This window comes from Aquila chrysaetos, chromosome 16 (assembly GCF_900496995.4).
Source record: "Aquila chrysaetos chrysaetos chromosome 16, bAquChr1.4, whole genome shotgun sequence".
Taxonomy (NCBI): domain Eukaryota; kingdom Metazoa; phylum Chordata; class Aves; order Accipitriformes; family Accipitridae; genus Aquila; species Aquila chrysaetos.
Genome location: NC_044019.1, coordinates 3443798 through 3461538, shown reverse-complemented (window position 1 = coordinate 3461538; position 17741 = coordinate 3443798). Strand labels below are relative to the sequence as shown.

The following is a 17741-nucleotide window of genomic DNA, read 5'->3' as shown; positions in this document are numbered from 1 at the left end:
GGAAGCGGGGCCCGTCCACCGCCGAGCTCCCGAGCAGAGGAGATCCGGGCTCCGTCTGTGGGATCCCAACCGGGACAGGCGGGAGCAGGGCCAAGCCTGGGATCAGCCAAGGGCTGGGAGCAGGATCGCCGGGAGCGTGGCTCTGCTGACATCTAGTGAGGTTGTCTCCTCCAGCTTCACGCTCCCCGTGAGCTGGGGAGGCGTTCAAAACCCTTTGAGGGTTTGATTCTTCTGAGCAGCCAGCGGGTAGGAGTTGTGTGTCTTCTTGGCGAAGACGCAGCTCGCCACTATCCCCCCTCCCCTCTGTGCGGCCTCCCCTGGCTCCCAGCTGCTGCCTTGGCAAAGCACATGGAGCCAAGCAGGACCCGCACCACTGCCCTCACATCATCCTTCCCAGTTAGGCTGAAGCCTATAGAGGAGGCGAGCAGCTCCCTGCAGTCACTGATGCCCTTTGGCTGGTTTTCTTGCCTTGTTTTCCACCCTGCCAACACCTGATCTGCCTCTTGCAGCTGTCTCCATCATGATCGGACACCTTAGGCTCAATTGACATGATGCAAAATAGAAAATAAGATACAAACATCTCTTTTCTGTGCATATTTTATAGCATCCTGTAACAGTCACAGGAGTGAAGCACAAACCATGTCCTGCCTCACTGGTGCTGGGGGGACTGGTAGTCCTGGTGGGCAGCACAGGCAGGAGCTGACCGCCCGGGCTGCAGCTGTAAGAAGAAAGTGAGACTGGGGAGAGGAACTAGAAATAACCAGAGAACGGGGAGAGGAAGAGCGTGGCTCACCGGGGATATCGCAACCCAACCCCAGGCTGGTGTGTTTGCTTCTGGGGTGGATCTGTTCAGCTGAATGTGGTTCCTGAAGGAACAAAGATCAAGTTCCTGGTAAGGCTGGGTCATGGCAGAGTTGCCTGTTTTTAGGAGGACTGTAAACCAGGTCAGTGCTCTGTGGGGGATCCCAGTGCCTGTAAACCATGCCAGCCTGGGGCCGTCACTGTCCTGTCTCCAGGGAAAAGCTTACAGCTTCCCCATGCTGCTGCCAGGTGGTTGGTGCCTCATCCCTTTTTCCTCCAAGCACCATGGGAATATTTGCTTCTCTTTTTAGCCATGAAGTGGCTAAAATGCCCTTGTGTCCCCTAGACAGCGCCCTTTGGCTTGTCGCAGCTGAAAGAGAGCATTTGTCCCTGCTCTGTTGTGGTGTGGGGAGGGCACTTGTCCAAGCTCCAGCCCAGGTCTTTGTCGTACTCAGCAGCCTCCGACTCCTCTGCAGGAGCACACACAGTCCTGGCAGGGGCTAAGGCAGTCCTGTGCTTTCAGAGCTCCCTGAGCCACCTCTGGTTAAGGCTAAGCCTAGAACACCAGCCTGCATGCAGCATTTCATTTCCCAGCAAAGCAATTTAAAGCTTCATTCCTGGGAAAAGAAGTTTCTTGGTAGCGGGAAACCATCTCACTGTCCCATCAGTTTCTGGCCACGTACTGCAGTGCCTTGGCTGCTTACATCCTTGGAAACAGGGGGTTTGCAAAACATTAACTAAAGCCCACCAAAACAGGTCGGTAGCCTTCAGTCTCTGTTTGCAGATAAAGTGAGTGACCTCAGCCAGGTGACACAGACAAGGTGACCCCTGGGGACAGCCAAGAATGCCTCTGTCCTGCATGCCTTGGGCTGCGCAGCTGACCCTGGCTTAACTCTGCCTTCCCCAGCTGGTGACAGATCCCAGCCCGTCTGGGGATCAGCGTGCCAGGGAGGTGGACCTGCTCACCGTGATCCACTGCTCAGCACCTCTGTCCCAAGCACAGCCCTGCTCTAGCAATCCTGCTTCTCCCCAGAGCTTCCCAGGCTGAGCTAACTTCCAGCTGGAGCCATTCCCTGACCCAGCCCCCTGGAGACTTAACGGCACAGCGGGGTGGCTGCGCTGTCAGACACCCCTTTCCATGGGAGCCTTTGCTTTGTTCAGCTTGAAGTGTCCGTGGAACCAGACCTGGGTGATTTCTGCTGCAGCGCGGGGCACGTGGGTCCCTCCAGCCCAGGGGCCAAGGGAAAACCATCCCCGCCAGCAGCTGTTTGAATGCTTCATAAATCTCTCCCGCTGCAAGACAAACCCGAGGCTCTTTGCCCTTTCCCTGGGAATAAGGAGGGGGGTTATTCCTCACCCTCTGCAAGAAGAGACTTTTCTCGCACTTCCACTTATTCCCTGTAAACAGACACAGCGTGGCCTCTTTTACCTCGGGGACTGTCCCTCCAGTCACTCCTGCTGCCTCCGTGTGCCTCAGCCAGGAGGGGACCAGCCTCTTGGCAAAGCCACCTTTGGTGACAAACAGAGGATGTAAGTCCAATTTTGCAGGTTCATGTGCTGCCCTTTGGAGGCTATGACTGATGTTTGCTTGGTTTTGTCCCCTTTGCAGTCACCTCCCAGAACAAGTGCCCTGCAGTTGAGGTGAACATCTGCCTGTGCCCCATCACCTCCCAGCCCCCTCCCCACCTTTCTCCTGGCACATCCAGCCCCGATGGCATCTCACTGGCTCACCTCAGTGCTGCCCTGTGGCGTGACCAGGGCAGCATCCTCCTGAAATGCTCCTCTGACAGCTTTGTGCTGCAAGAGAGGCAGAGCTGCCCACCAGTCTGGGCTCAGCCATGTGCACTGGGAGCTGGCACCCAGCAGGTTTCCCCAGGGCTCAAGGCGAGCCTTGCAGCTTGACCAGAGCCCCTGGGAAGGGTACAGGGTGCACTAACATACTCCAGTGAGTATCAGTGGAGAGAGGGGTGCCTACAGCAGCCTGCCCTCCCCGCTGAGCGAGCCCTGGGTCCTGGGATGTGGGCCTGTACCCCTGCCAGGCTCTTTCTACAAGCCCCACTGCTCACATGCACCTTCACCGATGTACAATGAAAGGCTCTTTCCCTTGTGAACAAAAGGGACCAGACAACCTGGGGACCAACAAGCCCCAAGAAACCTTCTGCTTCCTTCCAGCATGGGCAGCAGTGCCCCCCAAGTTCAGGGGGAGGCTCCCCAAGCCCCTCGCACCAGATGGCTAACCCCTGCCCCAAGTGGTCCAGAAGCCTGTTAAAGCCCATCAGCTGGGAATCAGGGCTGATTCCCAGCACCCACATATGGTTTCTGGGCAGCACAGCCGCAGCCCATATGCCGTTACAGGCATCGGCTCAGCAGGTGCTGAGCACACAGCTGACACCCTGTATTTTCCATGTTCTGGCTTTGATTTTACAAGGCCAGCACTGCCCATACATCAGCCCTGACTCATGGCTCACCCGGCTGGCGCAGAGGACACAGCAGCCATGTAACTCCAGCTCTGCAAGGAGGTTCTTCCTGGGCGCTTGGGTGCATTTGCTTCATCATCAAGGTTAGTGTGGATTAAGCCATTCTACAGCTGCTACTGGAGGCCAGCTGTAGGTGCTGGCAGCATCTCCCCATGCATTTCTGGCTGGGCAGACTTCCCATCATGCCAGAAAGACTTTCTTCATGCTTGGAGTGAAAGGTCTCTGTAATCATGACTGAAGCAAGACATGGTCCCTGCTTCAAGGCTGGAGTTTTGCCCAGGGTTCAGTGTTATCAACTCCCATGGTCATTTCCCCCCCCCCCCCCATCTCTTTTCTTAAAAGCCTCAAATAGAAGAGGTGTGCTCAGCTAGGAATGTCTGGGCCCTGGTTCAAGCTCAGTATGGTTTTAGTCTCTTGAGCTGGCTGCAGAAAAACTCAACAGAGACTTCTGAACCCCACTGAGCCAAAAAAGAGGAGGCAAAGAATAAAATGTCCCTGATCTCTGTTGAAACTCTGAAAAGAAAAGCTAGCAGCAATCTTTCAAATCCTTGGAGACAGCAGTGCTGCCCACACCCCTTGGAGGCAGCCAGGTCATAGCAATGGTCAGGATGACTCCTCGCAAACCCGGCCAGGAGCAGGACAGGGGTCAGTACATTTGCAAGTCTCAAGCTCTGTGCATGGCTGGAGCACTGCCCTCCTCCTCCTCCTCCTCTCACAGAGGGTGCACATGGCACCCACCTGCTCTGCCACAGGGGCTTCAGAGAGCACTGGCTTTGTCCCCCTTGTTTTGTCCTGCCCGTGCTCCTTTGCTGCAAGCTCCGTCCCTGGGGGAGCAGGGGGCACCCAGGCCATGGCTAACACTGCCTCTTGCCCTCTGCTCAGCACAAAGCCATCTCCCAGCCGCCTTGCATCATCCCTTTTGCTTCTTTCCATGACCCACGCCACGGTGGCAGAGTGGGGCCCAGTTAAGCACTCCCAGCTAAGGTCTAATCCCTCTGCCTATTTTTAAAACCCCATCCTCATTCCACTCCTTTGTACCCAAATGTGGAACAAAGGATGAGCCATCCTTCCCCTGAGCTCCCCTGCGCAGAGGCACTGCTCTGAACTCAGGCACTGACCCCACAACTTTCTTGGTGTGACAAATGTGCTTAACAAAAGGCAACAGCCCTGTCCCCCAGCACAGCGGCCATGGGGAACAGCAGAGCTAGCACAGTCCCCTCACACTGGCCATTTGCCCCAACTGTTCGGGAGGCTGCTTCATCTCTGGTGCATCCTCCTTGTGCTTACTCCAGCCTGCTTCTCCCCTCTGCGTTACACTTGCTGTCGCAGGAGCGCAGTGCTCCTGCTGAGCAGGGAGGCCAGGGCTCTCCCCATTTCTGCTGCGGAGAGGGGAATGCGAGAGCAAGGTATAAATATCCACGAAGATTAGCGCTTGCACAGCACTCTGCCCTGGGAGAAAGTGTTGAGTGTCACCCACAGCCCACATTCCCTTTCTCTCCACTCCCCAGCTGCCTCTCCTGTTCCCAGCCCTGGGTTCACAATCTCTGCAGCCAGCACTTTGATTTCATTCCTCCCTCCACCCCCATTCCCTCTTGAAAGGGAGAAAATAATAGAGCCTTTGTTGGGTCACTGCGGCACAGACATCGAGCAAGGAGCCGCATGGGGGTAAGGGGCTGCCGGGCACAGCCGCCTGCCTGGATTATGGCATTCCTGCGCCTTCGGCTCAGGAGAAGTCAATCCTGCACCCCATGGTGTGTAAAGGGACCCTGGGCTTGCTGACATCCACAGAAAAAACAGCCAAACAAAAAAATCCTCCACACTCACGCTGCTGACTTCCCCCTCTTTTATGTAAATTAATATTAATAGCTCAAGTTTGGTTTCTGTACAGATATATACAAATAGGAAATAGTTTCATATTTACATCATTAAGTTAATTAGGCTCTATAAAAAAAGAACAGCTTTCCACATTAGTGTCATATGTACAGACAGCAGAGGTGAGCTCACGTCCTTGCCGCGGTCACATTGACAGTGTAATGTACACTAACCATTACCCCCGGTCCCACAGGCAATCAGCCCCGCACAGGCTGGGCACAGGCGGGCAGCGGGCACGAGTGTTACAAGCAAAAGGATCCCGCTTTGGGCTTTTTGCTCTCCGGGACCCGGCAGGGAATAGCATTTGTTTCTCATGAGGCACACAGGTACCACAGCGTCAATTCGTGTAATGTACACTACCAGCGCTCTGTGGGTCCCATGGAAGGCACAGGACCGGCACAGATCTCGCGTTCGAGTCGGTAGATGCTCTGCACGGCTTCTCCCAGGCGCTCCTTGACAGTGCACACCTACAGCAGCACGAGGCTGGTCCAGTCCTGGAGGGGCCGAGTCCTTCGGAGACCCCCAGTGTGAGCGGACGGACCCAGCCCGGGGTCACACGATGCTGGCCAGTTCTGTGTTGTCCGACTCTGAGCTGCTGTTGCTCTCCTCCCTGGGGGCAAAGGGTTGGGGAGAAGGCAGGGAGTGAGCCACGGAGCAAGGCTTGCCTCCGAGCAGACCTCCGCCTCGGAGCCGCCGAAGGGCTCAAGAGGGATGGCACCACCTTGCACAGTCCCCACATGAGTTTTCTTTAGCAGCTGGGGCGGGTTCCCTGTTGATCTCAAACACTTTACGCCATCTCTTTGGAAGCTGGGATTGGGAAAACAAGCCAGCCCTTCCTCACCCCACCACCCACGGGGCTTGGAGGATTCTTGGACAAGTCACAGTGTGTCCCAACCTGTCTGGGCCTGATCCTGCCCCCACACACCCTGCTGGCACTCCGTGCTTCCTACCTCCATAGCACAAGCTGACACTCACCTTAAGTCCTGCAGGGCTTTCTTGTTTTTCCTCCGCTTCTCCTCATCGATGGGGTACAGCTTGAACAGGAGCAGCCCCAGCAGGATCAGCGCCACCGGCACAGCCGACACCAGCATCTTCAGGGTGAAGTTCACCTCGCTGGGCTGGGAGCAGCCCCGGGTCTGGTACCCTGCAAAGCTGTGGACAGAAAGAGACCTTCAGGCAAAGGAGTTTCTAGGAGGCAAACCTGTCCCTGCGGGGAGAGGTTCATGGACCCACAGCTGGATTTAGACCCCGCACCTCCCTCCCAGCCCTTGGGAAGCAGAGATGCCTGGATGCGGAGGCATCAGGCTGGCCTCCCTCCCTCCTCATCAGCTCCCACGCAAAAACTCACTCTAAGCTGAGCGTGGAGATGCCCAGGGAGACCCCAGAGGTGAACTTGGTGAAGAAGACATAGAAGGAGAAGAAGATGGCTTCATGGCCATGGGAGTTGGGGTGCTGCAGCTTGAAGTCATCTATGACGTCTGGGAGCATGGACCTGCGTGGAGAGTGGGATGGTGAACACTAGGACTGAGCCAACAAAGCATCTCCTCTCCCTGCTGAGAGGATTTCCCTTCAAGAGCCCCATCTTGGGCTGAAAACATTGCAAAAAGGCCTCCCAAGGATTTCCAACCACTCCAGCAGGCCCTGGAAGCACCTTGCCCAGCTCTCGGGGTGCAGTGCTGAGAGCACCAGGACCTCCCACTCACCAGGGCAGGAGGAAGGCAGCGGCGACGCTGATCCCAGCTGCAACGGCCACAATGTAGGTGATGATGAGGTTACTGTCCAGGACGGCCACCATGATGAGGAAGGGGATGGCAGACTGGATAGGGGACAGAAACCAGGTTGTGTCAGCAGCGCCTGACCCAGACTCCTTGGCCTTTCCCCTTCCCTCCCGTGCATGCCAGCCCTCCAGCCACAGGGATGGCCAGGGAAGCAGCAGTGCGGCGCTCCTCCCAGAGCCCCGCAGCAGCCATTTCTGCTGGCCTTGGCCACATCCATGACAGCACAAATAGCAGGATGAGGAACAGGCACCAAATCAGCAGCAGCAGCTGCCCCTGCCCAGCTCCAGGTCCTCTCAGGGGGGCACAGCTCTGCTCATCCCATGTGGGAAACACCATCCTCACATGCATCTCTGCGCTCGAGGGGACCCACTCACCGACATGCCCACGTAGACAGCCGTCTTCTTCCCAAAGCGGGTAAGGAACCACTGCCAGAGGGGAATGGTCAAGGTGGCCGAGAGCTATGGGAAGAGAAGGGGGTCATGGTGTCACTTGCTGGCCAGGCTCTTCTCTGGGGGAAAAGCTCTTCCCAGCAAGGAGCAGCTCCTGGGCACAGCCTCCTCCATCACATTTCCAGCTTTTTCCAGCACCTCCGATTTCCACACGCTCCCGGGGCTGGCACGCAGCCACGCTGCCTGCTCCTGCCCTCATCCCATCCCTCGCCTGCCTCCACTCCCAGGAAAGAGAGCTTGTAATTGGAGCGGGTGTATGGGGCCACCTCCTTCCCCAGTGAAGAGCACGCTGGCACCCAGCACCACCAGCCTCGGGGCACCCATCAGGTGCCAGCACACCTGCCCAAACAAGGGGAGGACCAGACCTGATCCTCAGTGCCGGGAAGGGACCTGATCTTGTCACCGCTGCCCGCACACAGCATGGCCAAGGGCCAGGCTCTGCGGGGACCTTGGCACCTTGGACCTCTCCACCCCATTGAGCAGGAAGGGTGGGAAGGGCTCCCAGGGATGAGGCAAGCTGGAAAGGGCTCTCAAGGAGCTGTTTTGCTCCATCTTCCTGGCAGTAAACACTGAGATCTTTTTCTCGAGGCAGGGGGGGAAGGGAGATAGTGGCAGGAGTTGGACAAAAGGCCCCCACGGCTCCTGGTCTCCCCCATCTCTGGCTGCCTTCACACAGGAACAAAGGCCTTGCTGTTCCTGCCAACCCGCCTGGCCTTTGCAGGACATTTGGCAGCTCCTTCTCCCCCTCCTCCTCCCAGGGGACCTTCGGTCACTGTCCCCACGGCTGACCATCGCAGCCCCACAGCCTCCCTTCCCCTCAGCCCACAGAGAACCCATCCCATGCCAGCTCCTGGGGAGGACCCACAGGATCCCACAGCAAGCATCCCACCGCAGCCCCGGCCCCGAGGGGCTCCAGGACAGGGCTATACGCACCATGATGGCCAGGAGGATGTTCTGGAACTCGTTGCGGAAGCCCAGGGTGTAGGTACAGAAGAGGGCAAAGTTACCCTCCAGCAGCTGCAGAGGAGGCAAACGGTGGTTAGGCGGGGGGGGACAGACACCCCAGCCACGCTGGAGGGATGTGCTCCTCCTCGCAAGGCTGCACCCAAAGCATAAGCAGGGAAAGAAAGCAGCCATTCACCGACCCATCCGAGGGCACGAGGCCACATCCTTCCTCTCTGCCTGGGGCAGCTCCGGCTCATTGAGCTGCCACCTCACATGCTCCCAGCCCGCTGGGATCCTCTTTGGGCCCTACGCTGCTTGTCCCCCAGCCATCTCCAAGCTGTGCTGCTGCCGTTCCCTCTCCCCAATCCTTCAAGCCCGGCTGTGCTTACCATGAAGGCTAGCGAGGTGAAGAGGAAGCCGGCGATGAGTTTGATGTAGGCACCGTGGTTCATCACCAGCTTCAGCCCCTGGAAGAAGGAGACAGGCTCATCCGACCGGAGCTCAGAGGACTCTGGGGAGCAGAGCAAATCAGCCCATCGTTAGACCCGCTGAAACAGCACCCTTGGGTGCAAGGGGTGCAGTGCCTCACGCCTGCTGCTGAGCACCCTGCACAAGCCCCTGCCCACCTACAGCATCCCACCTCAAAGGAGTGAGGGTAATGCCTGCAGGGACCTCCCTGCCCTCACGCAGGGGTCCCTCAGCCCCACGGAGGGGAGAAGATGGCCTGGTAGATTCACCCAGGATAAGCGGAGCTGGTCGCAAAGCAGAGAGGGAAGGACAGGAACTACTGGACTTTGGATATCACCTCACCCCGGGATGCCCTAGCTGGCACTAGCAACCTTGGCCAGCCAAAACTGTGCAAGATAACATTTATCTCTGACAGTGCAGAGCAGAGAGCTAAGTCCTCAGGGCTGTGCTGTAATGTACCCTGGAGATGCTCTGGCCTCCTGCCCACAGTGCTGCCCTTCTGCAGCGCCTTCCCCATGCCCCCGTACCCAGACCTCAGCTCCACCTGCCCCTCTCTGGGGCTTGACCCACAATTGAGGGCCCAAGAGCTCAGCCAGGCTCCTGGGAAGCCCCTGGCAGGAGCTACGGCATTTCCACGAGATCGGAGTATTCCAGCATTTCTCAAGCCTCACCTCTCTTCTCCCGCACGCCCACCGACAGGATCACGGCGCAGAGGATGTAGAGTCCCCCGATGACCCCCGCAGCAATCATGTAGGCATTTCTCTGCGCAAGGGAGGGGAGTGGTGAGGGAGGGGGCTCATCCCAGGAGCCAGCCCGATCAAAAAGGCAAGGAGAGTGGGACAGGGGCTGCCAGCAGGTCCCCCTGGCTTACCGTGTCTGTGAGTGACCCAGTGTCATGGGTCATGTTTAGCTCCTCCATGGCCACCGAGGAGTTGGTCTTGCCGATGAAGAGGGGGCTCTCGATGCAGGGAGTAACCACATTGCCCACGATCTGGCCCTGGATGGCAGTGCCCAGCACAGTGCCCAGCACTTCCACTGTCATGCCTGGAGGGAGAGGCCAGCGGGACTGAGCACAGCCCTTGGGCACCCAGGGCATGGGTGCAAAACCCTTCTCCACAGCAGAGCCTCCCCAGCTGCTATTCATTCCCCTTCACCAGGAGAAATGAGCCAGCTCAGCTCTCCTACAGCTCCCTCCAAATCACCAAGAGGTAAAGCCGCAAGGAAGGAGAGTGTCTGCTGGGGAAACTGAGGCAGGGAGAGAGGCCAAGACTTGGTCATGCTGCTCCCACTGCTGTATGACAGAGCAGAAGGAAAGACGCAGGAGCTCAGATCCCCCATCATCTGCTCCAGGCACTTGGCCGTAACAGGGACCACCTCCCCATCAGCCCAGTCTCGCTGGATTAGACAAGGGTGCCTGCTGGAGGAGCCGGGGAAGAGGAATGGGAAGAGCTTGACCAGCTGCAATTCAAGCCCTGAACAATGTTCACCACACACCATCCTTGGGGATGCCAAGCCCTTTCAGCAAGGCATCTGGAGGAGGATCATGCCCCAGCAAGAGCTGCAGCAAGAGCTGAGCACCGGCTGCCCCCCGTCCACGTCAAGGAAGGGAAGGAAATACTCTTACGGTAGGCAGTGGCCGAGTCCCGCTCACTCTGCTCCCTGCTGATGAACATGGTCAGCGCCGAGTAGGGCACGTGGAAGCACTGCAACGGCACGAGGGGAATTAGCTCAGGGATGGGAACCCGCCCCTCTGCATAGCTCAGCGAGGTAAAGGCAGGGATTCGTCCTCTCCATCCCTCACCCACCAGCCCTGGTGTGTGCAGAGCCCAACTCACCGTCACAAGGGTCTGGAAGATGCAGTAGAAGACGAGGTACCACATCACTTGGCCTCTGGAGATGTCCGGCACAAACCAGATGAGGAAGTAGGAGATGACGGCAAATGGGGTGGAGAAGATGATCCTTTGGGAAGACACAGCGTTAGCCTCGCAAGCACACAGCGCCTGGGTAACCCCACCAGCCCAGCTCTCCCTGCTGCCACAAGTCCAGTGGGCTTCAGCCATCTGATTTTGGGGACTCCTGAGCTGCCCCAGGGGTGGCCCACCCTTCTTCAACACTTGGACAAGAGGTGGTTGCCACAGGGGTGATTCAGACCAGGCTGAAGGCAGCAGCTCAGGTCTTACAGGATGGGAAGCGGAAGAGCTGACTCAGACTTCCAGAGAAGAGCTTTATTTGCAAAAACAGACATCCCTACTTCGATGGAAGTGATTGATCTGCTCCTGCCTTTGGCTTCCATCCCTGGCCCCAACCTGTCCCCCAGGCAGCACTGCTGTGTGTTCAGCAGTGTGTAATCACCTCCCTCATCCTGGCAAGGGCTGGGGACCGGCCAGGTAGCACAGCCAAGCAGCTCAGCCCTGCAGGCCCAGCAGCCAAATGCCTCTCACCAGCTTGGCTTTGCTGCCAGCCCCCCCTCCAAGCCCCGGTCCCGGGGTCACCTCCGTTTTACTGGCAGGGACGGGGCAAACCACCAGCCAGCGGAAGGCTGGCTCCTTCTTCCACCCCTGCCCCTGGAGCTGTGGGCACAGGGACACGGGATGCAAAGCGCAACAGAGGATCAGAGGGAATTGCTCAAGCGCTGGGCCTTGGCAGCAGTCCCAGCAGGACTGGCCAGTGAGGGTGATCACAGCGGGAAGCCACCCAGAGCATCTCTCTGCTTCATCCAGCGCATCTCATAACCCTTCTCCTGCTACAACCCAGACAGGGAACAGCTCTACCCCGCACCAGCGGTCCAAAGACACCACGAGCACCCAGGTCCTCCATCACTTGGGAAGGCACAGGAGGAATTCCTCCTCCTGGAGGGATGCGACCCAGGTATTAAGGTTCTTTCCACATCTGTTTAGGAGACTGATTTTGCCTGGGGATTTGCAAGCACCCTGCAGTCCACAAACTACTGGACAAGGGCTGCAACCTGGAATGAAGCCAGCAGAACCGGACATGGGACACAGCCACACACGGTCAGGTCTGGCCCTCTGCCGCTCTGCTGCCAGGGTACAGTGAAATCTTTCCGTCCGGACTGACGTACAGGACGCAAAGTTTAAATTTAAAGGGGGGGGGGGGGGGGGGGGAAGGAGAATGAGAAACCAAATCTCCATGGATGGAGAGCCAGCAGAGGCATTGCACAGGACCCAACACATGCACATTTTTCCATGAGCACGTCACCCGGCAAGGGGGAGGAAAGGGGCGAGCCGGCTCCAGCCACTCCTCTCCCGCGCGCTTATCGCCACATGCATACGTGGAGCCAAGGGAAATTTTAAATGAGTCACGGCAGCCGCGCGGCGGGAACCACGTCACGCTCACGCTGGGTGCCAGCGTGTTGCGCGTCAGATGCGCCAATCCCCCGCGGGCCCTTCCCGGCACCGGGACCAGGGTGCTGAGCCCTGGCCAAGGCTGACCCACAGCTCCTGGCAATGGCAGAGAAGTGACTGAGAGTTACCCCTGACCGAGGCCGAGGTGATTAAGACGCTCTCGCTCTCGGAGGAGGCCGCCGCCGTGACGCGCTCGCCCGCTCATTGGCCGCGGCGCGATGGTGTGTTCCTTTGTGCCACGGCTCGCACACCCCTTCCCAGCCCGGCGGTTAACTGTTTGCAAACGGCTGCTGCCCCGGAGAAGGAAGGTCAAAGTTGGGGCTCTTCAGTCACCAACACATCAAGGAAAAGTTTAGTCACCGGGAAGTCTGGGATGATCAAAGAAACGGGGATCTGCTCGGGGCTGGGGACAGAGCGGGGTCGCCGAGGCTGGGGGAGAGGAGGAGGCAGCCGGTGGATGAGCTGCTGGGACAAAATGTGCCCAAAAAGTGTTTCAAAAAGAAAGAACTGAAAGGGTGACAGCACTCAGGGAAGGTCTCCTCTCCCGAGGAGCCGGAGCAGCCCCAAGCTTTGAGCTAGAGCCAAGCTAGAACTGCCGGCAGCCGGCTGGGGCTTGGCCTCGCAGATTAGACACTTCAGAGCCCAGCAGAAACTTTGGGCAATAAACCCTCGCACACGGGGGAGTTACACGGAGTCACCTCACGGGTGCTGAGGGTTGGGGTCAGGCAGCAGCCTCAGAGATCACCCCGCAGTGCCTGCAGCTCCTGGCTTTGCACACAGGGAAACTGAGGCAGCAGCAAGCAGCTCTGCAGCCACACCAGCCCGGGGCTGTGCAGCCCCCACACAGGCGACGAATCCCGAGTTCGGGAGGTTTAAACTCAGCTCGACTCCATCCAAATTGGACTCGGCGGGTTGCCTTTGAGCCATGTACAATAGCGGCAAGCTCCTCGCGGCCAGCTGCCCCAGCGCAAGTCGAAAGCTCTGGCTAATTTTAACGAAGCAGGAGCCGTTTGGAGGAATGCAGCTGCTTCAATCCCCCCACCCTGCCTCGAGGATGCGAAATTACAGAGAGCGGAGCCGTGGTGACCATCCGAGCACACGGCTATCCCGCGCAGCCCTGCCTGCACGCCCAGGCGGCTCCGCGCAGGCAGCCCTGCTCTAATCTCCGGACCCCAGACCCTGCCACATGTGCGGCTGTAGAAAAACTATTTCAGGCCGTGCGTGGAGCCTGGCTTTAACAACAGCCGACTGCCACTGCCCAGAGCTATTCCAGGAAAGGCCGGAAGCAGAGGGTATAATCTGCGGGGGAAAGGACTGCGTCCCTCTAATTCCACTCCCCCCCCCATGCCCACCCTCTCGGCTGCATTGTATTTCAGCAATCCCGCAAGCTCCCAGGATGTGGGTTATTTTAGCACCACGACATGCCACCATGTCCGCACTTAGGCATTAGCACGCTGCAACGCCCCGTGTCCCGCACAGGGCCAGGTGTTTACGGATGTCCTGACTCTGCCCTGGGTGCAGGCATGAGCCCTTTGGGGCTTTGCAAACCCTGTCCCATCTCCTCCAACTCCCTCCGGCACCCCTTCGCTCAGCACCCTGCTCCCAAGGGCAGCGGGAGCGCCCGCACGCAGACACCCAGATCCATGACAGCTGTTTTCCTGCCAGAAGAGCATCCTCGTGACTGTCAGCCGGCACCCCACCACCGCGCTTCAACTGCGCACACCCCCGTCCCTCCTCCCCATGGGTGTGATGCCACCTGCTCTGCTGGCAACGCGGCCCTGCCACCGGCCAGGGCTCAGCAAACGCCGCAGGAACAAAGTCCGGCATGGGAGCAGCTCTCAGGGAGGCTGGAGCTGCTGCAGGCGCAGTAACATCGAGGACAGCCAGGCCCGCCTCATGCGGGGATGGTTTGGAACCAGTCAGAGTAACAGGCACAGACTTGAAGCCCCAGCTGCTGGCAGCACCTTGGGCTTTTTGGAGAACTTGGCATCTCACCTGGGTGAGATAGAGCATCAGCACATCCTGCACTGCAAACCTCATGCCAATGGAGACCCAAAGCTGACTGGGAGCGCTGTGACACATCAGGCAGGGATGCGGGGTGCTACAGGCGGCTCTTACCAGGGCATCAGGCGGCCAAAGCGGGTCCATGATGTTTTGCTGATGAAGAAGCCCACCATGGGGTCTGTGATGGCGTCCCAGGCTCGCCCCACAAACAGGATGATGGAGGCGTAGAAAGGGTCCAGCTGCCGGGAGAAGATCTTGTGTCAGGACATGCAAACCCCCGTGCCCCCGGCTGCCCTTCCTGAGCTCCTCAAGACCTTCCCAACTGTACTGCAGCCCTGTCACCATTTGGGAGCAGGGGACCGGTCCATCAGCCTCTCCCCTTCGTTCAGTGGGATTTGAGGCACGGTGACCCAGTCCCTCCTGGTGATGCCCCACCATGCTCTTTCCACACCAAACTCCCACACCTCAGTGTGGAGCTCCCCAAAACCCACTCTGCAGCCGGCACAAGGGTGCCCCACGGGCACTTCTCCCCGTGCCCTCCCTCCCTATTTCACACCGACTCGAAACACCGCGGCTTCGCGGGACGGATCCCGCATCCCGCAGGACCGACACCGCCGGCCCGTTTTTATCACCGGGGTAGCCCGAGGCACGGAGCGGCCGCACGGCTCCACGCGTGGGGCCAGCCCGGTGGAAACCCACGACCCTCAGACCCACGCGGGACCGCGACTCCTGCGTGACTGATACCCCCCCCTTCCCCATACGCACCCCAGCGAGGTACATCGCTTCCAGCGGGGGTCGGGGCACTGGCAAGCCCCGGGCGCACCCGCCCACCGGGCAAAGCGGCACCGGGGACCCCCCACCCCCGGTCCCGGGTCCCGGTCTCCCCCCCCCCCGCCCCGGTTCCCGGCCATACCTGCGCCACGTCCAGGAGGTAGATCTGAAGGAAGAAGCCGAGCGCACAGCCCGTGATCTGGTAAGGGGCCCCCCCGACGGCGTAGCACAGCTTACTGCACACCGACAGCCGCTCCCGGTTCTCCTGCAACCGGACTCGGCGTTAGCGCCACCGGGAAACTCCCCCCCCCCCCCCCCCGCGACCCGATATCCCCTTCCACCCCCCCTCCTCCTCCTCTTTTGCCGGAGAAGCCGGTCCCGGAGCTCACCCTGCGGCGGGGCTGGCGGCAGGCGGGCGGCAGGAGCCCCCCGGGCCGGGCCCGCTCCGCGCCGCCGCCCCCGGCCATGCCGTGCGCGATGAATGGGACCGCGCCGCCGCCCGCGCGGGCCCTTGTACCGGCAGAGCCCCGCCCCGGGAGGGGCCGCGCCCGACCCGCTCCCCGCCCCCCGGGCAGCAGCCTCCCCCTCCTCCTCTTCCTCCTCCTCCTCCTCCTCCTCCTCCTGCCCCGGCCCTTCCTCCAGCCCCCGGCCCCTTCCCTCCGTCCTCCCGCTCCCCCCGGCCCCATCCTTCCTCCATCCTTCATCCCTCCGTTCTCCCATCCCTCACCCCCCTCCTCATCCCTTCCCTCCATCCCAGCCCTTCCAGCCCTTCCCTTTCTGCATCCCGTCCCTCCATCCCCCCCCCCCCCCCCCGCCACCAGGTGCCCCCATCGATGGCAGAGGCCGAGCGAACACTGCGTTGCCCTACAAAGGGTCAGGGCTGCAAAAGGCACCGTCACCCTCCCCGTCCCGTGGGTTCCCAGTGGCACCAGCCCGTGAGGCCTGGGGACTGGAGACCCTCAGTGCCAGCCCCAGCGTGGCCCCACTCTTAACCCCCCTCCACGTGGGCCCATCGAAGGGGCCAAAGGGAAGCAGGACCCCCCACCCCCAGCATTGGCGCCCGTGGTCCCTGACTGCTGCACAACAGCTTTGGTGGGTGACGGTGGCTCCCGGGCCCCAGCACCTCTCCCCGGGCCACCTGCGGTGTCCCTTGTGCCAGACGGCGATGTAGACATCAAGCCCAGCACCTCTCGGCTGTGCTGGGTGCCATTTGCCCACCAACGGGCACACGTACGCCTGTGCCGGTGCCGTGTCACCACAGCGACAGCCACCAACTCCGCTCAGCTCAGGCCACCAGGGTTCAAAGATCACCCTGAGATGTGCCATGAGATGGGGCTGCACAGCAGGGCTGAGCCAGCGTGGCACCCGGTGCCATCACCTGATCACCACTTGGAGTTGGACTTGGAGCTGCCCTTACCTGGGGACAGGGACAGGCAGGCAGGACAGGCAGCTGGCACTGAGCAGGGACCTGGGATACAGCAGAGCCGAAGCGGGTGCTGGGGACGAGCGGGGCGGGTGGCCCCTGGTACGGAGCGGTGGCACAGCAGCTCCGGGCACTCCCTGCTTTCCGGAGCGCTGAGCTGGTGTCACTGTTGACTCAAGGTGTCTGGCCCCTCACACGTGTGCAGCAAGTTCCCCCCCGGTGCCACCACATGTCACAGCCCTGCGCCCGGCCACGCTGGGCTCAGGGATGCCACCTGCCAGGGACGGGGGACCTGTGTGAGGCTTCAGGCTGTCCAAATTTGTTCGGTGACACAAAATACCTTGAAGCAAGACAGGAAGAAGTTGTGTGGGCGATGCCACTTGCCCGGCCAGTTTGGCAGAGATCTGCCGCGGGCTCCTCGCCCTGCTGTGCCATGCTGGCTCGGGTGTATCTGGCACCGGGCAGCCCCAGGACAGACATCCTGGCACGAGCTGGAAGCCTCCCAGGTCCCCCAGGAGAAAGGAGCCTCGTATCGGGGATGGGTTTGTGCCTACGTCTGCTGGCATATGTGTAATGAATTGGATGGGCTCTGCTCTCCCTGAGCATCAGAGCTCAGGCGATGGGGACGAGCGTCATCACCCTGCACTGCAGTGAGCAGCACGAACGGTTTGAGGGGTCTCGGTTTCGGGGTCTGTGCTGCCTCCTGTGCCGGATGGTTGAGAGAAGTGTGTGGCCATGCTGTGAGGCTGCAGCCAGCTCGCTGCTGGCTCTGGGTGCTGGTGTGGAGCAGAGGGCCCTGGACACCTTCTTGCTGGGGATGACCGTGTCCCAGGGCAGCATCGATGCAGCCACTGGGGACATCCATGTGGATTTGTGTCCATGCCTGAGCCTGGTCCTGCACCACCACAAAAGCAGAAATTTGGGTACCCCAAAGTTCTCTGCTCCCCCAATACACGTAACCAGGGATCTGCTGGGGAGGCGTGTTTGAGTCAACACCCTCCAGGCTCCGTGCAGGATCTCTGCTCCGTGCCTCAGTTTCCCTTTCCACAGAGAAGGCCTCTTGCGCAGGAGCAGAGGGGACTCCCATGGTGACACTTGCCCACCCTGGAGGGACCAGGCTCCCCGGAGGCGGGGTAATCTTGTCCTCAGTCCCCCACTGTGTTTGGCCCCAGCTCTATTGCTCTGCTCCCTTTGTCCCAGGGGGTCCTCAGCTCCTGATGCTTTTGGCATTCCTATCCTTGAGCAAAGCGCTGAGAAACTGCCTCCTGGGCAAACACGGCTTTAGGGGAACAATGAGCCACCCTTTGTGTCAGAGATTGTGCAGAAAGACCACAGATAGGTGTAGCCCTGCCTTACATATGAAGTAGAAGAAGTAGAAAGAAACACCAGGA

The 17741-nt window shown here is 59.8% G+C and overlaps 1 protein-coding gene across 1 annotated transcript; it reads right to left on the bottom strand.

Moving 5' to 3' along the window:
- Nucleotides 1-5107: 5107 nt before the first annotated feature.
- On the bottom strand, nucleotides 5108-15433 carry MFSD2A (major facilitator superfamily domain containing 2A). The gene is made up of 14 exons (XM_030038238.2): nucleotides 15317-15433; nucleotides 15070-15192; nucleotides 14271-14395; nucleotides 10626-10749; nucleotides 10415-10493; nucleotides 9662-9834; nucleotides 9462-9552; nucleotides 8712-8833; nucleotides 8311-8394; nucleotides 7303-7386; nucleotides 6854-6966; nucleotides 6499-6642; nucleotides 6126-6302; nucleotides 5108-5760 (listed from the first exon to the last, which is right to left on the bottom strand). The coding sequence occupies exons 1-14, from the start codon at nucleotides 15392-15394 to the stop codon at nucleotides 5703-5705; spliced, it is 1575 nt and encodes a 524-aa protein (XP_029894098.1). The 5' UTR covers nucleotides 15395-15433; the 3' UTR covers nucleotides 5108-5702.
- Nucleotides 15434-17741: the final 2308 nt, after the last annotated feature.